Source organism: Anser brachyrhynchus (genome assembly GCF_964034855.1).
Source record: "Anser brachyrhynchus genome assembly, chromosome: 15".
Taxonomy (NCBI): Eukaryota; Metazoa; Chordata; class Aves; order Anseriformes; family Anatidae; genus Anser; species Anser brachyrhynchus.
In genome coordinates this window covers 11,717,658-11,738,451 of record NC_137733.1, presented here as the reverse complement: position 1 = coordinate 11,738,451, position 20,794 = coordinate 11,717,658, and the positions used below count along the sequence as shown (strand labels likewise).

Genomic DNA, 20,794 nt, shown 5'->3' with positions numbered 1-20,794 from the left:
TGTCACTCTCCCCACATGTGTGGTTATAGGCATTACATAAAAGAGGAAATTTCATGTTAGGTGCACACATGTTTAATAGACTTGTAGACTGTAGGAAGGTGCCATGCAGTAGAGAGATGTCTGTATGGTGCTTTTCACATAGCTTTGCACGCTTGTGAGGACTCTTCTGACTTGCTTGGCATGAATGCATTTTTATATCCAACAAAAGGCAAGGAGAAGATGTGTTTCATAACCAGACAGACAACCCAAGTACAAAGTCGTGTGCAGATTCCGTGTGAATTTTATTTGTGTTCCCCGGTCTTTGGTCTCTTCAGGGATCTTACATATTTTGCGTTATTATCAAATATTTGCAATGATCCATATAAACAGCCTAATGTTAAAAGCTACTCCAAGTGTAACTCGACCCAGAGGAGAGATGCTTATCTGAGCTCCACAATGACAGATTTAAAAAAGATGCTGATGCAGTGTGTTTCTCATAAAATGAGGGGAATGCAAGAAAAATCAAAACTGCATAGATTTTTTTAACATCAGATAAAGTAGGATCTATCTCTACATTGGCATTAACAGAGGGTTGCCACTTGGAAAAGCTACAAATACCCAGCACTTGTGATCCCAGGCACACCAGCCAGCAAAAGGAGGAAGGAAAGAAGAAAATGCTTAGTGAGACCAGTACTGTCAGAATCTATTTCACTGTTTGGTAATTATTATTTTTATTACTATGACAACACAGACCATAAGAGTTGTTCTTTTAACCCAAGCTAATGATAAGTGCAGATGAGACTTTTTTTTAGCTAAAGTCATCACCTTTTGCTTCTGTGATATACGAAAGTGCCATCAAGTAAGAAAATGATGGCAACAACCAGAGTGACCTGCCCCTTCTGCTTCCAGCTGCCCGGATGGGTCTGCTGCAGTGTGGCACTGGGATCATTTCTTGTTATTTATCAGGAGGCAGTTGAGAATGGCTGCACACTGGCTCAGCATTTTCCTTTAAAAAAAAAATCCCCTTTTTAAAGTGCTTCCAAATCTTTTACATCTCTTTTCCTTTTCTCTCTTTTCAACCCCCACCTTTTTCTTCCCCCCCTTGTGGTCCTGGAGACCACCCTGTAAGTCTACATGACATCATGAGAGAGAATTAAACGTACTTGAAAGGCCACTTCTGTTTTGGTGGGAACTTCTATGCAATTGCAAAGTGCCCATTAAAGCACAGGTTGTTTCCTAGAAGCATGTCCAAGCCAGTAGCGTGCAAACCCCTTCAGGGCTTCTAGAAAGCATTCGCTTTTGAAATGCTGAAGGAAATTCAGAGATGAAAGGATAAGTCTCCCTGGCTGTGCATTTACAGTCTATTGTCTTCCATGAAGGATAGTATCACTCCTCAGTTGTGTTATTGCAGTTAATCCACTTAAATGCTATTGGATTTTCAGATGAGCTGAATTCTTTGCATCTGCTATTAAGATGCTTTGTTTAGATGAGAAAGGGCTGGTATTTAAATCACAATGAGTTCAGGGAGATGTCAGGGTGCAGCAGGCACCTTGTGCCAATCCGCGCCGGGGAAAAGGGGGCATTTGCTCGCCGGGGCGGCGGGGAGGGAGGGAGGGAGGGAGGGAAGGATGCGGGAGGAGCCCCACCTGCCACTGCCCGGCTCCGGCCGCCGTGCCCCCGGAGGGCTGCAGGGGGGGCCTCCGGGACCGGCTGCGGCGGAGCCCCGGGGCGCAGCGGCTCCGCGGCCGCGGAGGGGAGCCCCGCACCCGCGCATGCCGCACCCGGGTGCCGCAGGGCGGAGGGCTCCCGCTGCTTTTATTAGTATTATTTTTTTTTTATTTTTTATTTTTGGGAGGAGGGGGGCTTTTTCCTTTGCGACGAAGGCTGCGCTGCAATAGCTGCGTAAAAAATAAGAATAATAATAAAAAAAAAAACACAACCCGCAGCCGCGCTGCCCCTCCCCTTCTGCAAAAGGCGAGCTCTCCCCCCACCGCCAAAAAACAGCAGTTAACGATGGAAAAAAAACACCACACTCTCAACCCCTCCGTGATCATGGCGATCTCTTCCGCCTTATATAAAAGGCAGGGGCACAAGGTGGATCCCGTAAGGTTGCAGGGCGGCTGTTGCGCAGCAGCTCCCAGCCCTCCCCAGCTCCCCCCGCCCCAGTGCCGCAGAGGGCCGGGGCGGCGGACAGGCTGCCCCGCTCCCCTCCCCGGCCCCCCAGCCCCTCGCTGGCTCCTCTTTTTTTTTTTTTTTCCTCCTTTTTTTTTTCCTCTTTTTTTTTTTTTCCTTCCCATTTTTTTTTTTTCCCCGTATGTGGGCAGAGCCCCTCTCGCCGTGCGCGCAGGGGCTGCAGCTGGCGGCACCCCCACTACTTGTTGTTTGTGGGTTTGGTGCCGGGAGTACCGGGAGGAGGGACGGGGGAGGCGCATGGCAGGGAGGGAGCCCTATATGCTGCTCCTCCGCTCAGCCACGCTCCAGACAGGCCACCGCTTCGCAGCGAGCCCGGGAATCCTCCCTCCGCCAGGAGTTGCAGTTCGTCTCCGATCCCCTTGGGATTTAAACCTTCTTGCATATATATAATTTTTTTTTCCTTCCTTCCTTCCTCCTCCTCCTCTCTTTTTCTCCCGTACAAAGTGGGGAAGGAGCTGCACCGAGGCAGCCCGCGAGATCTTGCAATATTGCTCCGATTTATCACTGCAATTATTCATAATTAATTACCATTTTTAACCTCCCCCCAGGCCGGGGAGGGAAGCGGGACCATTCTCGGCCAGAGAACCGTTTCCATCCGTACCAATAAAGATTTTTTTTTTTTTCCCTTTTTGCTAAAGGGGGAGAGGGTGGAGGGCAGCCCGGCAGGGGAAAGGGGGGGCAAGAAGCCGGCAAATCGAGCAGCCCATCAGTCCCGGCGCTGAGCCGGAGGTCGGGGAGGCGGGCCCCAGCGCCGCCCGCCGCCAGGGGGGCGAGCCGCCCCAGCCAGGTGATGGGCGTTTCGGCTGCGCTCCGGATCGACTCCTTGGGTTTCACTTTGGTCTGATCTAAGCAAATATGCAGAAGTACCGGCTGGTCTAGTCCTAAGAGCCAAGAGGAGCGAGCGAGAGCAGCAGCAAGGAGAGCGCGGCCACGCTCCCGTAGCGAGGGGAACCTACAAACAGCGGCAGCGCCGTAATTAAAACCCCCGCCGCCCCGAGGCAAGCCCCGACCCCAAGCCTGGATGCGGAGGACCCCCGAGCCACCCCGCTGCCTTTCCCCTGAGGGATGGTACTGAATTTCTGCGCGGCAGGAGCCGGCCTGCAGCTCCTCTCCATCAGCGTTGCCTTCCCTCCGTGTCTAAAGTGCACCAGACCGCGATGAGGACCTGGGCTTGCGTTTTGCTGATAGGTTTTGGCTACCTGTCCTTCACCTTCTGCGAGGTGGGTGAGAGCGGCGCGCTGCGTGCTCGGGGCTCCCCCGGGGACACCGCAGCCGGGGCTCGGGGGGGAGCCGGCGTCGGAGGAGGGCAGGGGGGCGCAACGGGCTGCGCACCTGGCCGCGGGGCTCCGCGGACATCTCCGCGCCCTGCTCCTGCTCCAGCCCCTGCCCCTGCTTCTGCCCTTGCTCCTGCCTCTGCCCCTACCCCTGCTTCTGCCCCTGTTTCTGCCCCAGCCCCTGCGCAGCCGAGGCCGAAAGCAAGTTGCCATTTCCCCGCATGCCAACGGCGAAGGGGGAATGACCGTGCATTCCGCTCCGGAGCCGCCGGCTGCGCCTAAAAACCCCAATAATCTCCATATATACGCATGCATGGATGCGATATATTCTATCTGTCTCCGCGGCGGTGCAGGCGGGCTGCGGTTATTTGCAAACAGAGCGGTTTCGCGGAGCCGCCCGGCAGCGGCCGCCCCCGCGGCGCACGGCGCTGCACGCAGCCGGCCGCGGGCACCGTTAGTGCCGCGGGCACAAGTGGGGTGCGGGCCCCCCTCGGGACGCCGCTCCCCGCTTCTGAAGCTCGCCCAGAGCCGGGGACAGAAGCTGGGGTGCGGCCTGCCATCGGAAGGCTGCTCCCCGGGGGCGCGGAGCCGCGGCTGGGGCTTGCTACAGGTGGCCCCCGGGGGTACGAGCGCGGTGCTGGGCGCTGCGGGGGGGGGGCTGTAAGTTTTTGGGACCGGGGCCGTTGGGCACCGGGAGCCGCCGGTGGGATGCAGGAGCCCCTCGGGACCCCCCTCCCGGCCCGGGGGAGCCCGGCCCCACTGTGAACTTTACGCCCGCTCGGGCAAACTTCGGCAGGCGGCTGCGCGGGTGGGTTTCCAGCGGCTGGAGAAGGGGGGCTCGGGGAAAAGCGGCGTACCCCCGGCGGGCACGGAGCCCGGTTCCCCGGCAGGCCGGAGCCGTGCCGAGCCGTGGCGCAGTTCAGCGGGGGGCGCGCAACCCCCGCGGGCGCGCAAGCGGGGGCGGCGGGGCGCGCTCCGGCAGCCTGCGGAGCGGAGGTGGGGAGGGGATGATTTTTTTCCCCCCTTGCTTCGCCCAAACGCACCCTGCAAGCAGCCCGCACCCTCCTTAAAACCCCGACCCCTCCATCCCCGTCCCCGCGGCGCCCGATCCGCGGGGCTGCGCGGTGACCCGCGGTGTGCGTGTGTGTCTTTGAAGGAGGCCGAGATCCCGCAAGAGCTGATCGAGCGGCTGGCGCACAGCGAGATCCACAGCATCCGCGACTTGCAGCGCCTCCTGGAGATTGACTCCGTAGGTAAATTAGTCCCGTCCTCCTTCCTTCCGCGCCGTCGGCCGCCGCCGCCCCGGGGGGGAGGCACCGCGGGCGGCCACGGCGCAGCGCCCCGCACGCCTGTCGCCGCTCCGGGCAGCCTCGCCTCGGGGACGAGAGCCGTGCGGGGACCCGGCCTCCAGAGCCGGGCTGCCCTGGGCAGGGGAGCTTCATTTCAAAGGGAGGCGGCGGCCAAGGGGGCAAGATCGGGAATGAAAACTTCGGGGGGTTCAGGGTGGAGAGGGACCTAGTGACCCTCTGTGTTTTCAGACCTCTCCGTCCCTCAGCGGAGAAGAATTTCCTTAAGGTTTGTTGTTGCTCTCGCATTGCTCTGTTATCTTTAAACTACTGTCCTAGAGGTATTTAAAATATTTGAAACAATATTTATGAATGAAGTAATGTCTCTTCAAGCGCTGGGCTTTATTAAAAGGAAAATAAACCATCCGCGCTGATTTTAAACAGGAACCTGCATATGAAGCTAACTCTGACAAATACACTTTTTCCAAAAGAAAATAGCGCAGGGTTATTTTCTGCATCATTAGGCATGCAAATGGGTGTAGTGAGAATGTGCAGTTCAAACAGATCATTGCAGCAGTAAATCAGACCGAGAAGCGCTGTATTACTCGGTTTCTTATCGTTTGGTTTCACTTGATGCACTTTGTTCCTGGCGATTTCTTGCCTTAGTTGTGAGAGAATAAACCCGGCACCTTTGATGTGCCCAAGGGAAACCTGCATCTTTCTGAAGAACAAACATGGAGAAAAATGAATGAGTTCTTGCTTGCGTTGGTACTGGGCCATCTCCTTTTAAACCATATGCTGTGTATTTTTGTAAAGTCAGTGCCAGGTTCAGTCACCTTCATTCAGCGTTGCAGGATCCTTCTAGAGTTTAACTCGCTGCCTTTAGTACAGTACTGTATTAATGAGCAGAAAGGCACTAGGAAGATGTTTTACAGACATGGTTTTCAATTTTCATGTGATTAGGGAGCAAATAGTTTCTCATTACACTGAAAATGGGAATATTTCTTTCTTGCACAATACTTTACCATGGAGGCCAATTACTAATTACCAGATCTGTTGGCATTGGTTTAATATTTTTGGAGAGCAGTGCTTCATCATCACTGCAATTAAAGAAGCTTTCACAACAGGGAAGGGGTATGCAATACATATTTCCCCATTGAAGGCTGTTTTGGACCAGACAAGTGCACTACTGCTAAAATGTTTTTCCCAGTGAACTCAGTGGAAGGCTTGGCTGTTGTTGCAGAAGGGCTGGATCTGAAGACTAGGATTTTAAAATACTGCATGTTTTTTCTGCATTTGATTCACTATACTGTAGCTACCAGAATACATTATTTTTTCAAATACCCCAGTGTAACAAGCACATGCTTCATTTTTAAATACCACTTGCAAGGAGAGCAAAAGTTCACGTGGCTGCATTGCAAGAGAATCAAGCAGACAAGTGAAGCAACGGCAGTAGCTAAATAAATTAGTGGAGGTAGCGGAGGAAAGAAATTTATTTAAGAAAATAATTGTTTACCTTGTGGCAAATATTAGCCAGAGGATGCATGACCAAAAATTGAAGAGGTCAGCCGCAGGTTTGCCATTTCATTTCACAGTTTCTGTGCAATTTGTCAGTTTAGAAACCATTAGAGAAACAAGACATACATATTTTACTATTTCAACATGAAACAGTAATGCCTTAAGACATGAACTCAAAACAATATTTAAAAATAAAATATTCAGCCTTTCACCCTGTTCTTGCTTGTGTGAGTGCTCAGTTTCCATGCTTGCTAAGCCTCATCCTGAGCTGTGCAGGCAGGATTGGATCTTCACAGACAGACAGTAACCACTCACTCTTTGCTATCTACATTTATGTTTTCTGGGCACAGTCCTGCAGTCTTTACTGTCATGAGTAATTCTTACTAAGGGTTTATCAGAGTGACTAATCGAACGTTGAAATTTCCATGTTTTCTTCAGTAAACAGGATTGGGCCTGTTTACTATATTTAATATTAGCTTGGATTAGCAAATCAAATGTTTTCTACTTGTCACTGATAAGATGATACTTCTGAAACATATTTCCTTAGGGCTGTAATTGCATTTAGGAAAGGGTTACTTCAGTGAGGGCTTGTACAGTAGATGTATTTCTGTTGAATAGCATATACTGATTTAACCCGGGGATCAGAATAAAAACACTCCACTGATTATTTTCTCCTTCATTTTAGTGCATGGTGTTGCCAGTCCTTCTGCATGCGAGTAGCCCTGTTTAAACTCAGTGGGTGGACTTGAGAATTAAGAATGATCTTGTAAGGGAAGAGCTGCAGGATCAGGCACGCATGCAGAAAATGTCTGATATTCTTGAGTAACAAGGCAAAATCTTGTGGAAAATGAAGGAAGAACAGTCATTTTCTTTCCTGCAATGCAAAGCATATATTTTTAATTGGGAAAGTAAGTTTTGTAAGTCAGAGTGGGCAGGTTTTTCTTCTATTCTGACAGATTTGGTCGCTATATTGTAGCACAGAGATGACTGATAACCCCCTTCATAAAATTAGAAACCACACCCCCAGACCATCTGGCATAGTACTTAAAGAAAAACACTACCCAACATGGAGCTTATCATTGTTTTCAGAAAAAAGAAAATCCAGGCCAATTTGTTAGAGCCCAGTGCTGCACGTCCGATTCAAGGAGAAATCACAGTTAAGACAACATGAAAATGCTCTGTTTATATCAGAAAACAGGCTTCTACGTTAATTTGCTGCGACTGGGATCCTTAGTCAGCAATGGGGTTTCATTGGCATGACGGAGAGGAGAGGCTGACCCTATTTAAAACAGAAAGCACGCACGATCCCAGGAAGTAGGCAGCTGTAGCGTGCAGAGTACAGTTTTACTACTAACAGACGAAATCACCGAAACGGGGGCACTTCCTATATTCCGCCTCTGAAAGTTCTTATGGCTTAGCAGCGTGGTTTTTCTCATCGCGCTTCACCTCTCCCATCTGTCCTGTGGGAGGTAGAGTTCATTTCATCACCTATTATGTTTGCCTCCTGCTGGGAACAGACTTTCCCCCAGTCATCTCCCTGCGTGGGGAAACGCAGGGCTGAGAGTGTTTCATTGCATGGTTTAAGGGCATCAACCGCAGGGTCACCTTAGGCCATGTGAATTTAACGGCCTGTGATTAAGAACTAGCAGAGCAGCTTTTTGTTAGGTGGAGAAACTTCTAAATTAACAGTATGCATTCATAGAACAGTGTTAGATGGCTGCATCCCAGAGCTCTATCTATTGGAAAACCTGTTGACTTTGTGGCTTTTGGTGTGGCATGCAAATTGAAGACATTACAACGCCATGTGTTAGCTTTCCTTGCACCTCTTAAACATTATGAGAGGCGGGCATCTGCCATGTGTGTCGTGTGTTTCCCTGAAACAGATAGAGGGAATACTCCTCCTCCTTTACAGTTGGTTGATCACATCTAGGTAAAGGGGAAAAAAACACTAAACAAAACAGGATCTTGCAGGCTGCTACTTATATTTCCTTTAATAGATCAAAGTTGAAAACTTAATGACATCTATCTCTGCATTTGGATGTCAGAAGGGCATATTTTGCATCAGCCAGAAAGAAGATCAAACAAACAGATTGACGTTGCCTTGGGCTTTCTGGCTCTAGGACCGATTTGTAAGACAGACCATTTCACTTTATTGTACCTCGCACTGAATTCCTGGAAAAAGAGATAATGAGAATCTCCTAAGCTGCTGCTGTTGGTACTAGAAGTCTTGGACCTACACTTTTTGGATGTACATCAAAGTGACATCTAGAAGGGTTTGCGTTAAGGCTGCATACGCTAGGGATTGTACCTCACATGTAAAGTTGTTTGGGAAGGAGATGGCAATGTGAAAATGTAAAATGATAAATATAAAGTAACAGTAGTCTTAGGATGCTTTCCACATGCTTTTTTTTGGGAGAAGAGTAATCACATATTGGCAGAATGTCACAGGAACACTGTGATTTATACTCCATGACCTAGTGGAAAAATGCCAATCTGGCAAAAAAGAACAATTTCAGCTACACTAATGGATTGACCAAGGCTAGTTGCAAGAGTTTTTCTACCCATCGTTGATATGTTGTCAGTACATAAAAGATTACAGAGAAATTTCTTGATCGGCTGCCATGAAAACATTTTTTTTTATTATTAAAACATTTAAAAAGAGCTGCATTAATCTGGCTCCATGCAGCATCCTCCATCTTCACTTAGGGACAAGCAGCGTTCAATTTCTAAACTAAGAACCATCCATTTCTAAGCTTTCTGCTCTAAGTTTCATTTTGTTTGGTGCTAAGCACCCATAAACTCCCATTTTCTTTGCTAAGAGCTGAAAAACCTTATCCTGCAATTTCATGTTCCTAAGTCAGTACATTGGTGGGAAAAAATGATGCAAATTAAGACATGATTTGTTGAGGAAACCTTCTGCCAGGTTGTAAATTAGGTATCAGGCTTTTTTAAAGTCAAACTAGAGAGAGCTATTTGTAATTACTGTAGCATCATTGTTTTAATGAAGTAAAATAAAGTCTTCTGGCCACACATCCAGAGTCAAGTGTGGATTTCAAAACTGACTTTCTGATTTTTCAGCCCTGCTCAGGCAAGACTCCTGTTGACTTCAAGATCGCTTGAAGTGCAGTGATTTTCCCTTTGACTTCATTGGGAAGTGGAATTACTTCCAAATGCCTGTGGGGATCAAGAGAAGACCAAGTGCCTTTAGCATGATAGTGTTGTCTGACACCAACCATGTTCTCCATAATTCTGTTTATTAAAAAACCCAAAACAACATCAATGCTTTGGCGATAGAAATAATGCAATTTGCATTGCATAATGCATTGAGGTTTGACTGGAACATGTTTTGCAGTCTGCCGTGCTAGCTGTGTAGATCTCTTTTTTTTTAACCCCCGCAACGAGACATGAACTTATGAAATGATATACATGCCTAAGATATGTAGTGAGACAGTGAGATACAGTATGAGCCAGAGGCCTTCTTCACCTTAGAAATCATCTTATAAGCAACACATGCTCCTCGACATGTCATTTTTCTTTATAAATATGATGATAGAATATGGCTAATTGCAGCCGAGTTGAGCAGTTAGATATAAGCACATGGCTAAACATATTGGTTAGCTGATCATACTATTCCTTTAGTCTTACCAGTTTCTTTAAACAAGACAGCAAGAAATCAGTCATGTTAAAAGGGAACTATGCCAGCGTGTTGAATAAGGCATTAGGACCCGTGGCTCAGGCTGGCATCATTGGCAGTTTCTCTTTTCAGCAGGATGGCTGTGCCCACCAAGCGCTCAGGATTAACGGCATTAGTTTTGTGTTTAATCTTTTTCAAACACCGTTTGCATGCAGACAGAGATGCTTCTTGCTCAGAGCCGAGCTGGGATCTTACACTGAGCAAAATTCCTGCTGCTTTCTTTTGAGTATCACTTCACTGCCTCAAAGTGAGGGAGAGGTCGTGACTATCTGAACTTGCCAAGAAGGAGGTCAGTATTAAGGTGTTGGGTGGCTGAGTGTTAGGGAGCAGAAAAGGGCTGGAGGAAGATCAGAACGGATCCTCATTTTGCGTAACACCGTTTGGGGTCAGGTGGATGGCCCGGTGCCATTGGAATGGGATGCAGGAGACCTGGCTCCGCTCCCCAGCTGAGTTGCAAACTTCCTGTGGGATCTCAGGCAAGCCTTTTTATTTACCCCACAGATGAGTTTTGTGGAGTATGGGGTACAATAAAAGCAGAAATAAAATGCATTAGTCATTGCTGTGCTACGTTACAGGACTGGGACTGCAAATAAGGCTTACAGTCAGCTAATCTGTTAGGTTCCAAAATTTCCCATCAAAATCAATGAAAAGCAAGCACTCAGTGTAGGAAGAAGGAGCCTACTTATTTGGGTAGATTGAAACTGGATTTCACAATGACTTACTTCAGACAAGGATCTGACCTGCTGATGAGGAAAACGGGACCAATGGGTGTTCCTGGCGCTATGTCTTGGATCTCCCATTTCATCTCGTTTTAGCTAACTATGACAGTATTTTCCAAAGAGTGAAGATATACCTTGAGGCACAGAGCTCTTTTTAAGGTGCTGAAGATGTCACTGTCTTCTTGTCTTACCAGGATCTGCAGGTGATTTCACAAGTTGCATGCTGTTTAGGGCAAGATTTCTTGGAGGGAAGAAGAAAGGAGCTGGTTTATTTGCAGAGTGTGCCCTTTACGATGTGTGTTTCTAATAAAGTGAAGAATAAAGCTAGTTACAGAGTCGCAGTCGACTGTGCATGGAAAGAGTACTAGAAGCAGGGAGCGTGACAGTGCAGAAGACAGAGGAGTGTAGGCTGTTGGTAGCATGTAGAGAGGGTAATTGAGTACACTGTAATAACCATTTACATTTTTTTGGTGTACATCACAGTTTTCTTTGGAACCAGCAGTGAAACCTTGAAACTCTCCAGTGACATTACAGAGGGCACTCCAAGCAGCAGAGTGCTAAAAGTCTTAGTTTTGCTGTACTGGAATCTGCATGCAGTCCTCAGTCTGCTTACATCTTCCTGATCCCTTGTTTGCTGATTGTGCTTGCCGTTTTCAGAACCCCACTGCATGGGACACGACCTGGACTGCTTCACTTAACAAAACCAAATAGTTGGAGCAGTTTTTTTTTTTTTTATGATAAATGAAATGCCAAGTTTTCCATCTTTGCTTTTTCTCATGGCCCTTTAACCCATGTGGTAGGCTTATTTAGGGAACAAGACAAGCCTGGATGCAGTCCCAGAGTTTGCAGTAGCTTCAGATGCCCCTCCAAAGGTTAGGATACTTCACAGGGGATTTGTTCTGCAACAGAGAGGCTAAAAGGAAACCCATGCTAGTTACTTTTTGCTTTTGATTCTGTGCTAGTACAGTCCTGAAAACCAAGCAAGAGAAAAATTACAGAGGCAGCATTGTTGCTGTTGGGTGTGTAATACCATATTTTCTACTGTAGCCTTATGCCAGAACTTCAAAAAACTTCTCAAAATAAATGTTTCACATGAAATATTATTGTTCTTATTTCTACACCTTTCCAGTAAGAAAAGCTTTACTATGTCTTTCACATAAAAATGCAACTGTTTTACTTTTAGATATGGTTTTGTGTCACAGACTATGCACTGTTTCTGGGGACTTCCAGTAAAATGGATATTAGAATTCTGTTGTGCACACTTATACATGACATTTCATGTTTATGTCTTCCCTGCCTTATACCCTTGCAATTGCACTGATAGGAATTATGTTAGAGTAATTGCAGAAGGATTTGGTCTTGTGCATATGGAACAGCAGTTTTATATGTATGTATGTAAAAGCACTGTAGCAACATTCAGGCTAATAACATAGCTGAGATTTAATATTTTCTTTCCTCTTTCAGGATATGATGATGTTTCAGAAACAAACTTGAGGTCTTATAGTGTTCATTCTGCTAAACATGTGCAAGAGAATCGTCCTGTGCCCATTCGCAGAAAAAGAAGCATTGGTAAGAAACAAGCTATTTGTACTTAGGGAGTAAAAACAGAGGGGTTGCTTTTGGTCAGCCAAGCAGGACATTTCACTGGAAAAATGTGACACACACAAAGGAAAAAAAGGCCATTTCTAGCTTCTGCCTTTCTTTCTGTACAAAACGAGCCGCTGCCTGAGAAGCTGTCTTCTGGAGGATGTCCATAGGAGACAGACAAGCGCGAATTCTTTACATTCACTTTCTTGTTGCAGCATGTTAGAAAGCTAGACCTTGGTTAGAAAATGCTGTGATATTCAATGTATAATTCATAGTGTGGGGAACAACTACAGCAGTGTGCTTTAAAAAACATCAACAGTTGGTAGAGTTTTCAGTACAGAAGCTCCACAAAAGGAAACAGCTTGACTCTTTATTCAAAAGAAAAAAACAGTTTATCCCCAAAATTAAAAGCCATTGATGGAAATGCTGGGGCATTGATTTCCATCATTGTGTAGGGCACCAGGCATGTTTACAGGGGATTTTTTTCTATTTAAATACTAATGATTGTGATCCAAGAAAGCCCAAATACCAAATTAAAGAGATGCTGGGGAATTTTAGAACATGTTTTATAAGCAAAGCTTGTTCATCTGATTAGATCTGACTGTTTTACCATTCTAGTCGAAGGCAGAAAACATCCATGTTCTTATCTATTATGGGTTATTCCGAGTCAATATATTCTAACTTTAAGCTCTGGTTGTACGCAGTAGATAGCACAGCATGCTGTCAACATGGATTTGTAGTGTGAATTGGCAAGCGCGTGTGTCACATTGAATGCCTCTAGAGAACAGCGGTTCTGAAACAGTCTGCTACACTTGGCACCCTGCTCTGCAAGGTGTTGAATGTGTCCCCGTAAAAGTCAGTGGGAACTGGATATGCTCAATAACTTGTAGGAGTTGCCAACTATCTTGCATTATTGGATCCTTTAATTTTCTCAAGTTCATGGCACTGGGGATTGAGAAGAAGAATTTTCAGTCTATTTAGATGACCAGAATGTACCTCTTTGAAAACCAAGCCTAGATTTTCATGTTACAGGTGCAGGACAGGCCTGAACTTCTTGTGCTTCAGGAGTAACTGAAGAAGCGCAGGCAGCACTCCAGTTCCCTGCCCCATATGACCCAAAGCTATCACTGCTTCCACTGAAAGGCAAAAAAATCCAAGCTGTATTCAGAGAACTTAGCTCCAAGCAAGCAGTCTCTGCGATTGCTATTATTTTCTGGACCGGTTTAAATTACCAGCTTGACTTCCTAGGCAGTCCTAGGTTGAAAACGATGCCTAGTTTGGAGTTTTCGTGGCAGCAATCATGCACTGCAGTGGCACAGAGCTACATGTTTTGATGCTTATGTGGCTGAAACTGCCATCTACACGCTCACCTTACCTGAGACCAGCAGCAAATTTGTTTAGCTGAAAATTACACTGCAGGTTCTTCAGTCATGCTACTCTTTTCATTTTACCTCATTCAAAAAATAACAAATTAAATAAAACCCAGAAGGTACAAAGATTTGATAACATCAATTTAGAAAAAAAAAAAAAAAAAGAAAGTAAAAAAGAAGGCTGCTGCCCTTTGGGGTGGCAGGTGGACCGGACTCCCTGATATGAGGATGTTAAGAGAGTATAAGTAGAAACCCAAGACTCAGAAGTTTCAAGCTGGCACAGGTTGTTTCCCAGCTCAGCCAGTTTGGGTGTGATAAAAATATCCTCAGTGCAACTTCTGCTGTGGCATTTGCCAGGTATTGCATGTTTGTGTGATAATATATGCGTGCAATGATTGCCCCAATACTGTAAAATAACAGCTGCTGTTAAGCAGTCACTACAAGGCTGTATTGGAGGATCATCTAATCGGGAGTAGCCTCTGGCTTGCTGTCACTTCTAAAGAGCCAGGCTTGCCTTATCTAGTGGTATGCGCTCCGAGCTATGTTGGGAGCCAGGCCATTGTCATCCTGCATTTTAGGGCTGGGTTTTTGGCAGTGAGTCCAGCTTTTCTGTAAGGCAGCACCCACAGCGTAGTGGTAGGCAAACAGTACTCAGCACTGGCTTGTCAGGAAGCGGTGGGAACTGAGAGCACCATCTCAGACCTGGCTAAGGGTGCCACTGGTAAATCGGCAGTGTAAAGTATCTGGGCACTCTGAGGTGAGAGCAGCTGTTCACCTGGAAGTGTGAATTTCTTCTGTTCGCAGAGGAAGCCATCCCGGCTGTCTGCAAAACACGGACGGTTATATATGAGATACCTCGGAGTCAGATTGATCCCACCTCGGCCAACTTCCTGATATGGCCACCTTGCGTGGAGGTGAAACGTTGCACTGGCTGCTGCAATACCAGCAGCGTGAAATGCCAGCCCTCGCGGATACATCACAGAAGCGTCAAGGTGAGCAGATCGTGGCTGCAGAGCCCCAAGAGGCTCCGCCTAAGTCTAGAAACTTCAGGTATTGTGGCTGTTCTGCGTGACCTGAATCTTTATTATCCATCCTCTTAGCAAGAGGTTCAGATACAGTGCTCCTCTCTATTTTAAGTGAGCAGAGGGCCTTTTCAAATGACATCATCATTGGAAAATCTTGGGTTTGGATTTGATTTTCACAGGATTCCCTTTAGGTTTTTCTCCTTTTGTAATTAAAATAAAGTTGATTGTGTCTTTCCCATGATCTCGCACAGTACAAATCTTAAAGTTAAGAAGATAAAATGACTCAAGGGGCATTGGACTTAAAAAAATAAATAAATCACAGTATGGAATGCTGTTTTCTTAATTAAATATTATGCAGGCTAAATTGGGCTTTTATATTTGACAACATAACACTTTTGATCTGAAAAAATGTGTTTCAAATTATCTTACCCCAGGGATAGAAGACTCAACAGCTTCATGCTGTATTTACTCATTAGACAAAATCCCTGTTGCAATTTTCCAGTAAATACTACGTGAAATATTTCTTATGTTCATTAGGCTTCACTGTGTTCTAATTTTTATCAGTGTTTAAACAAGTAATGTTGATTTACATCAGCATGTAGGAGATTAGACTTACATTTACCATTTATGCTGCTGAACGTCTGAGTTCATGTTGCTTTGATTATTTTAAGTGCAGAATTTGTTAAAAAAAACACATTCTTGAACAAAAAATTGCCCAGCTCAACATACTTATCTCTCTTTGGAATGGATTTCATTGAGAAAGGTGCTGTTAACTCATGTAGTGCTGTATGTTCTAAACACAAAGAATGGCATCTGGGCCAGTTCATTGTTTTTCATACACACAGGCAGACATCTGAGAAGGACTTCTTTTTCTTTTCCTTTTTTGAACATTTGAAAAATGTTTTCACACACAAATAAGCAAGAAACTTGTCCCAAGTAAGAGAGAAATCTTTGACTGTTGCAGTCCCCTGTTGCCCAGGGTCCCCAAGGGCTCCCTAAAAGCCTTGAGATTGCAAACTCAAAAAACAAGTGGCAGCACCTTTGCAGGATGTCATTGCTGGGGCTGTTTCCCCAGCACACGTAGTCTGGCACTCAGTCTGCTGATATGGTTGTAGGGCTTTTAGATTTGCATTCATTTTAATAGGGTGCAAGCTAAAAGTAGGCTCAGCTGAGCAGCTGCTTTTTGTGGTTGTGTAAATATATTGCCACCAGCAATATCAATATACGTCAGCCAACTTTGGAGGACTTTTTTTTTTTTTTTTTTTTTTTCCAAGCTCCAAGACTGCTCCAAATAGTCATTAAGTAGAAGGGAAAGAAAAAGGACAGGAGGTCAAGCAGGAACAGGATGTTCATTGTAAAGGTTTGTAGGCTGACCCCACTGTCACACCAGAAATCTCTGAACAGAATCCATATTTATGCCCTCCAGAGTCAGATCCTCTTGTAGCTTTGATATAATTGATGGTTTTATGAGCTTTTTTGCCAATCCGACATTCAGAGCTGAATGTCTGCTCATGCCATTAAGTAGCTGGCCCAGAGTGAGGGTCTCTGGAAAGGTAGGGGGAGCAGTTTTGGAGAGCCTTCTCAGCTGTTCCTGCAATGCGGTTGGAAAGCTGTCTTGTATTTTCCCCTGATGTCAGACTGCATAAAAGCCCTCTTTTGATTAAACATTGAAAAGGCTTTCCCCACTTCCTCTTCATTGACAAGGTAGTGAGATCATAGCTGGCCCATTCACACTAGAAAAATGTTCACCCAGAAAGGTCAGTAAGTGGGTTTGCTTCATCTAACAGGCTAAAGCAAAGGGTGTTTTCTTTGTCTCACTGAGGGCCACTGTAGTCAAGGTTAAGAGACAGCCGTGGTAGTGTGGGAGGAGCACTGGAGGGGCTTGTGTGGGGCATTCCTTTCTTGGGGACGTGACTCAAAGGCTACAGGGTTTGGGGATGTCCTCATTTCGCCTTTACTGAGTCTTGGTCAGGTGCCCAGTGTACTGTTAATGGGCTTGTGGAACTGGAGCTGTAGGGAGGCTCCAAGCCAGGGGTGTTGGTGACATGGCTTCCCTGAAACGGGTCCTCTTAAGGTTTCCCCTTCGTGGGGTAGATGAGTGAAAGAGAGGCTTCCCCTGCATCGTAACAGACATGGAGAGCATAGCCCTCCTGGTCCTAAAGAAATCTCTATTCAGTAAGCTGTACCTGTAGAGTGTTGCAAAAATGTGATTGAAATAAAGCGTCTGGTTGGGAGTTACACTTCAATAGGAAGGAAGGAAGGAATTGCGTTACTATCCTTCTGATAGAGGCATGGTGACAAGGACTGGTGAGGAGGGTTGCTGGTGTCTGTTACAGATCTATTTCTTCTCCTGTCTGCAAAAGCATTTCAGTAACATCTGCAGATTCTGTTGCTTCTGCACAGCGAGATCAAGTATTTACCAAGTACTAGACCTCAATTTATTTTTTTTGGGGGGTGGTGGTGGTGGTGGTGGTGGTGGGTGGGTTCTGAACTGAGTATTCCAGGAGGTTTTTTTGTAATGTTCAGCATGATGTTCTTCACGTTTTTGGTCAGGGCAGCAGAAAACAGTTAATATTACAGAGCAAATCCTGCCTATACTCCTAATATTAAATAGTGAAGCTGAGTATTAGTGTTGATTGCAGCAAGGCTTGTTTCCAAACTAAGAAATGAGCTAAATCACCTCAGCTCTGCCTTCTGCTTGGCCTTGGGCCATAGCCATACGTGCTTTTTTTGCCATTTCTGAATATTCAGTGTTGAGCTGATTTGGGAGAATTTAACCTAGTTCCTACAGTAAATTAATATGAGAGAAAGACCAAGAGAAAAGGGGCCAGAGGGGAGGGAACACAGGAACTGCTCCTCGGTTGTTGTTTGGAATTTAAGAGAGGTTTTCAAGAGAAGGAGAAAAACACAGCAAGTCAGTGTGAGTTGTTCAGCAGAGCTGCCCAACACCTGAAAAGGTTAAGAAGGCCTTGTAGGATGAACTATGTATGTAGGTAAAATGGCTGTATGCCGTATCTGCAGGTTTAAGAACATTTTTCCTCAGTGACTGTTTCTATCAGCAGGATAAGCAGCACTTTGATTTTAGCTGTGACCTAACTGAAGATTATTGCCAGCACACAAACGGACTGGCAGGCAGGTCCAGCTGACAGGTATCAAAGGTCAGTTTGGGAATGGGAGAAACAAGGGAAACCCTGTTCCAAGTGAGATGAAGACTGAAAACTGGAGAGGTGCCGTCAGAGCATGAGGAGAGTCCTGCCATCCAAGTCTCCTGCCAGAGGGCAAGGCCTGGCTGCTCCGTTCTGGGGTGCTAGGACATGGAGACCTGCCATGACTGTACCCCGCTGAGGGGGCAGTGGGGCTGCTGCAGCACTCTCAGGCCCTGCCCCCGGCCCCACGGCTGTGTGCCCTGGCTGAAGCATGGCCACCCCACCGCAGGAGGCGGCTTCTCCCTCACTGTCCCCTGGAGGCCTTCCCAGCGTGGCCCGTGGTGGCCCCTGCCTCCTGCATCATTGGGACTGCGTTTCTGAGCATGCCTGCTGCTGTGACAGGGCTGCCCCTGCCTCAGGCACTGGCTAGGCCTCCCCTTGTCCCAGCAGCAGGGACAGCACCCTGCATCCCTGGCTCCCTGCAGGGAAAGCTGTCCCAACCCCACCCTACATAACTGTGCATAGGGCTTCCCTTAGGGATTTTGCTGGAGGAGTGCCCTGTGAATGTCTTTAATTGGGTTTTTAGCATGGGTGGCAGCCAGGCTCTGAGGCGGATGGCCTCCCTGCTGCTTCCTATCCCTCCTGTGCTGGAGAGGCGCACACAGCTGGCACAGTGTCTCCTGGAAGGCACCGTGCCCATCCTGCTGTCCTTGGAGTGGCGGCTCTGGTCCCACGAAATGCACTGTGACTTGCCAGGATCCTTGCTCAGTCCTTCTGATGCCTTTGCGCTCTGTAGGCCTGCGTCTTGCTCGCAGACCTGAGGGCTGTAAAGATCACAGTTGTGAGGTGAGGGTAGGTTTTCCCTCCATCTTATCAGAACACGCCTACTTTAATATGGAAGAAATAACTAATCCCAAGAATCATCCTCATTCAGCCATTTTTCAGTTTTATTTCCCATCATTTATTTAGTGATCAGCCACATGAGTTTTGCTGCTTACTATGTTACAAGGAATTTTCTGCATTGAGACTCATCTTGCAAGTTCCTGCCCTTGATAAATTCTGGCTTTGTGCTAGAGGTGTTCTGTATGCTTTTACTTACAGTGTTGCTTTCCACCTGCTGCTACTCCCAGATATTGTCTCTCACGAAGGAGCGCTATGTGTTCCCATGACGTTCCATGAGACCACATATTTTTCATATATTTTTATCAAATTTTATTTTCATTTTTACCTAGCCACTACACCATACTGCAGGATAGTAGGTAGGCTCTACTGTGAATTAGATACAGTGCCTGCCACTGGTTACACATCTTTTAACTAAGTTACTCAGTTAATTTACTGTCTTTCTCTTAGTTCTTATATAGTAATATTTTGCAGTTCTGGAGGGATTTGAGGTTGTTGTGGTTTTTAGTTTTGTTGCTTTAGAGACAAGTAAAAGAAGCTGATGTTGGTGTGGGTAGTTTGTTGACGACTGGCCATCTCAAAGAGTTTGGTAATAATACTCATGATAGTACCTGCACAAGATAAACACCAGGGACAATAATGCAAAGAAGAAAAAAGATGCTAACAGAAGGCCAAATGCCATGCTATTAGCATAGCCATCCCTGTTTATAGTCACTGAAAATCTGACCTGCAACCTTTATCGTTTTAGATTAGCATTAATTACAGATCCTGTTTGGTAGCAGGTGCTAGGAGATGACACAAGCACAGCAATTTAACTCTATTGTGTGCTGCTTCAGTTTGAATGTTTACAACATACTGAAAAACGTCATTCCTTTAACTTGTGTAGCATGAAACAAGGCAGTGAGATGTATGCTGGATTGTATATTAACTACAGCATAGTAAAAAAAAAAAAAAAAGAAAAAACAGACCTTTAAACTGCTTCTTAAATTCATTACTATCCTTTTCTTCAAGGCATCATCTTATTTTTTTTAATTTTAATTTTTATTAATTTTTTTTTACTGTTGTTTAATACCAAATAGCCACAGGAACTACATATATCTTTCAGTTTGGACAACAAAGCAAAACAGGGACAGACTTCATAAAGCTTGATTACAGTTTATTTTTGTTGCATGTAATTTTCAATAAGTCTGGTTTATTCCAACAGCTGTAATAAGCATGGCAGATCTGAAAAGTGTTTCATGATTGCTGGGTCTCTTTCTTTGTCTCTAGTGATGGAGGTGTCTTAATTACTGTTTGTTTTTGTAAATTTTGAGGATTAGTCATCCTTTGATGCCAGATGAGTCAGTCTTACCATACATTTTCAAATCTTTGCGTTCAAAGGCTTGATGGAGTTGGGTTCTGATAGGAGATTTTGAAACATACTGCTTTGACCCATAGTTAATCTTCAAGCAAAAGCATTCTTGTATGTCACAGCCAGCACTTAATCTGTTTATATGGAGATCTGACAGTTTTGGAAGATACCTTTTATTGTGGACATTTTTGTTACTGCATCTGTCTTTCTGCAACTTTTGTTTGCTGGGTAAATGAAAATAGTCTCCAGATCCTGTTGACAGAAGAGGTGGTGACTAAAATGTGGATTTGAAATCCTGGCTCTGTGCAAGCAATGGCAGATCTCCCATTGACTTTAATAAGGCCAGGGTTTTGCTCTAGCTTCTGTTACTGTCATTCAGAGGTCCCTGGTAGTTTTTTGTCCACAGAGCCAGAAGAGTGTTTCTGGGAACTGGGAATGTGATGTTTTTTCCAGCCACCACTCTCGTTTTGTGAGACTGTTGTTCCATTTTTGGGAGGGCCAGGGAATGGTTTTTGCAGTGTGAAGGTTGATTTGGAGCATTAAAACCCCACCAAACACACAAGTAAAGTATTACCAGGACAGTCTGTAATTGTGAATGCTTTATTTGGTAGTAGCTGGAGGTTTTGCTTGGACTGGACTTTTTGGCTCTGTCATTTAACTTCTTTATAGGCAACCATCCTCTCTTGTTCTTCTGCTCCCTCATCTATCTCATTTATAATGCATACCTGTATTATGTAGTCTTCTTGTTTGCT

General features: G+C 45.8%; 1 protein-coding gene across 5 annotated transcripts in view; it reads left to right on the top strand.

The window, feature by feature from the left end:
* The first annotated feature begins 1,665 nt into the window (after positions 1 to 1,665).
* PDGFA (platelet derived growth factor subunit A) overlaps positions 1,666 to 20,794 on the top strand; it is a 35,362-nt gene continuing 16,233 nt past the window's right edge. The window contains exons 1-4 of one of the 5 annotated variants that reach the window (XM_080555996.1): positions 1,666 to 3,392; positions 4,603 to 4,699; positions 12,128 to 12,232; positions 14,425 to 14,612. In XM_080555996.1, the coding sequence (XP_080412122.1) occupies positions 3,330 to 3,392; positions 4,603 to 4,699; positions 12,128 to 12,232; positions 14,425 to 14,612 (453 nt within the window). In that variant the 5' untranslated portion in view covers positions 1,666 to 3,329. The remainder of the gene's footprint in view (positions 3,393 to 4,602; positions 4,700 to 12,127; positions 12,233 to 14,424; positions 14,613 to 20,794) is intronic. The other 4 variants (XR_013939536.1, XM_080555997.1, XR_013939537.1 and 1 more) reach the window with 4 other exon arrangements.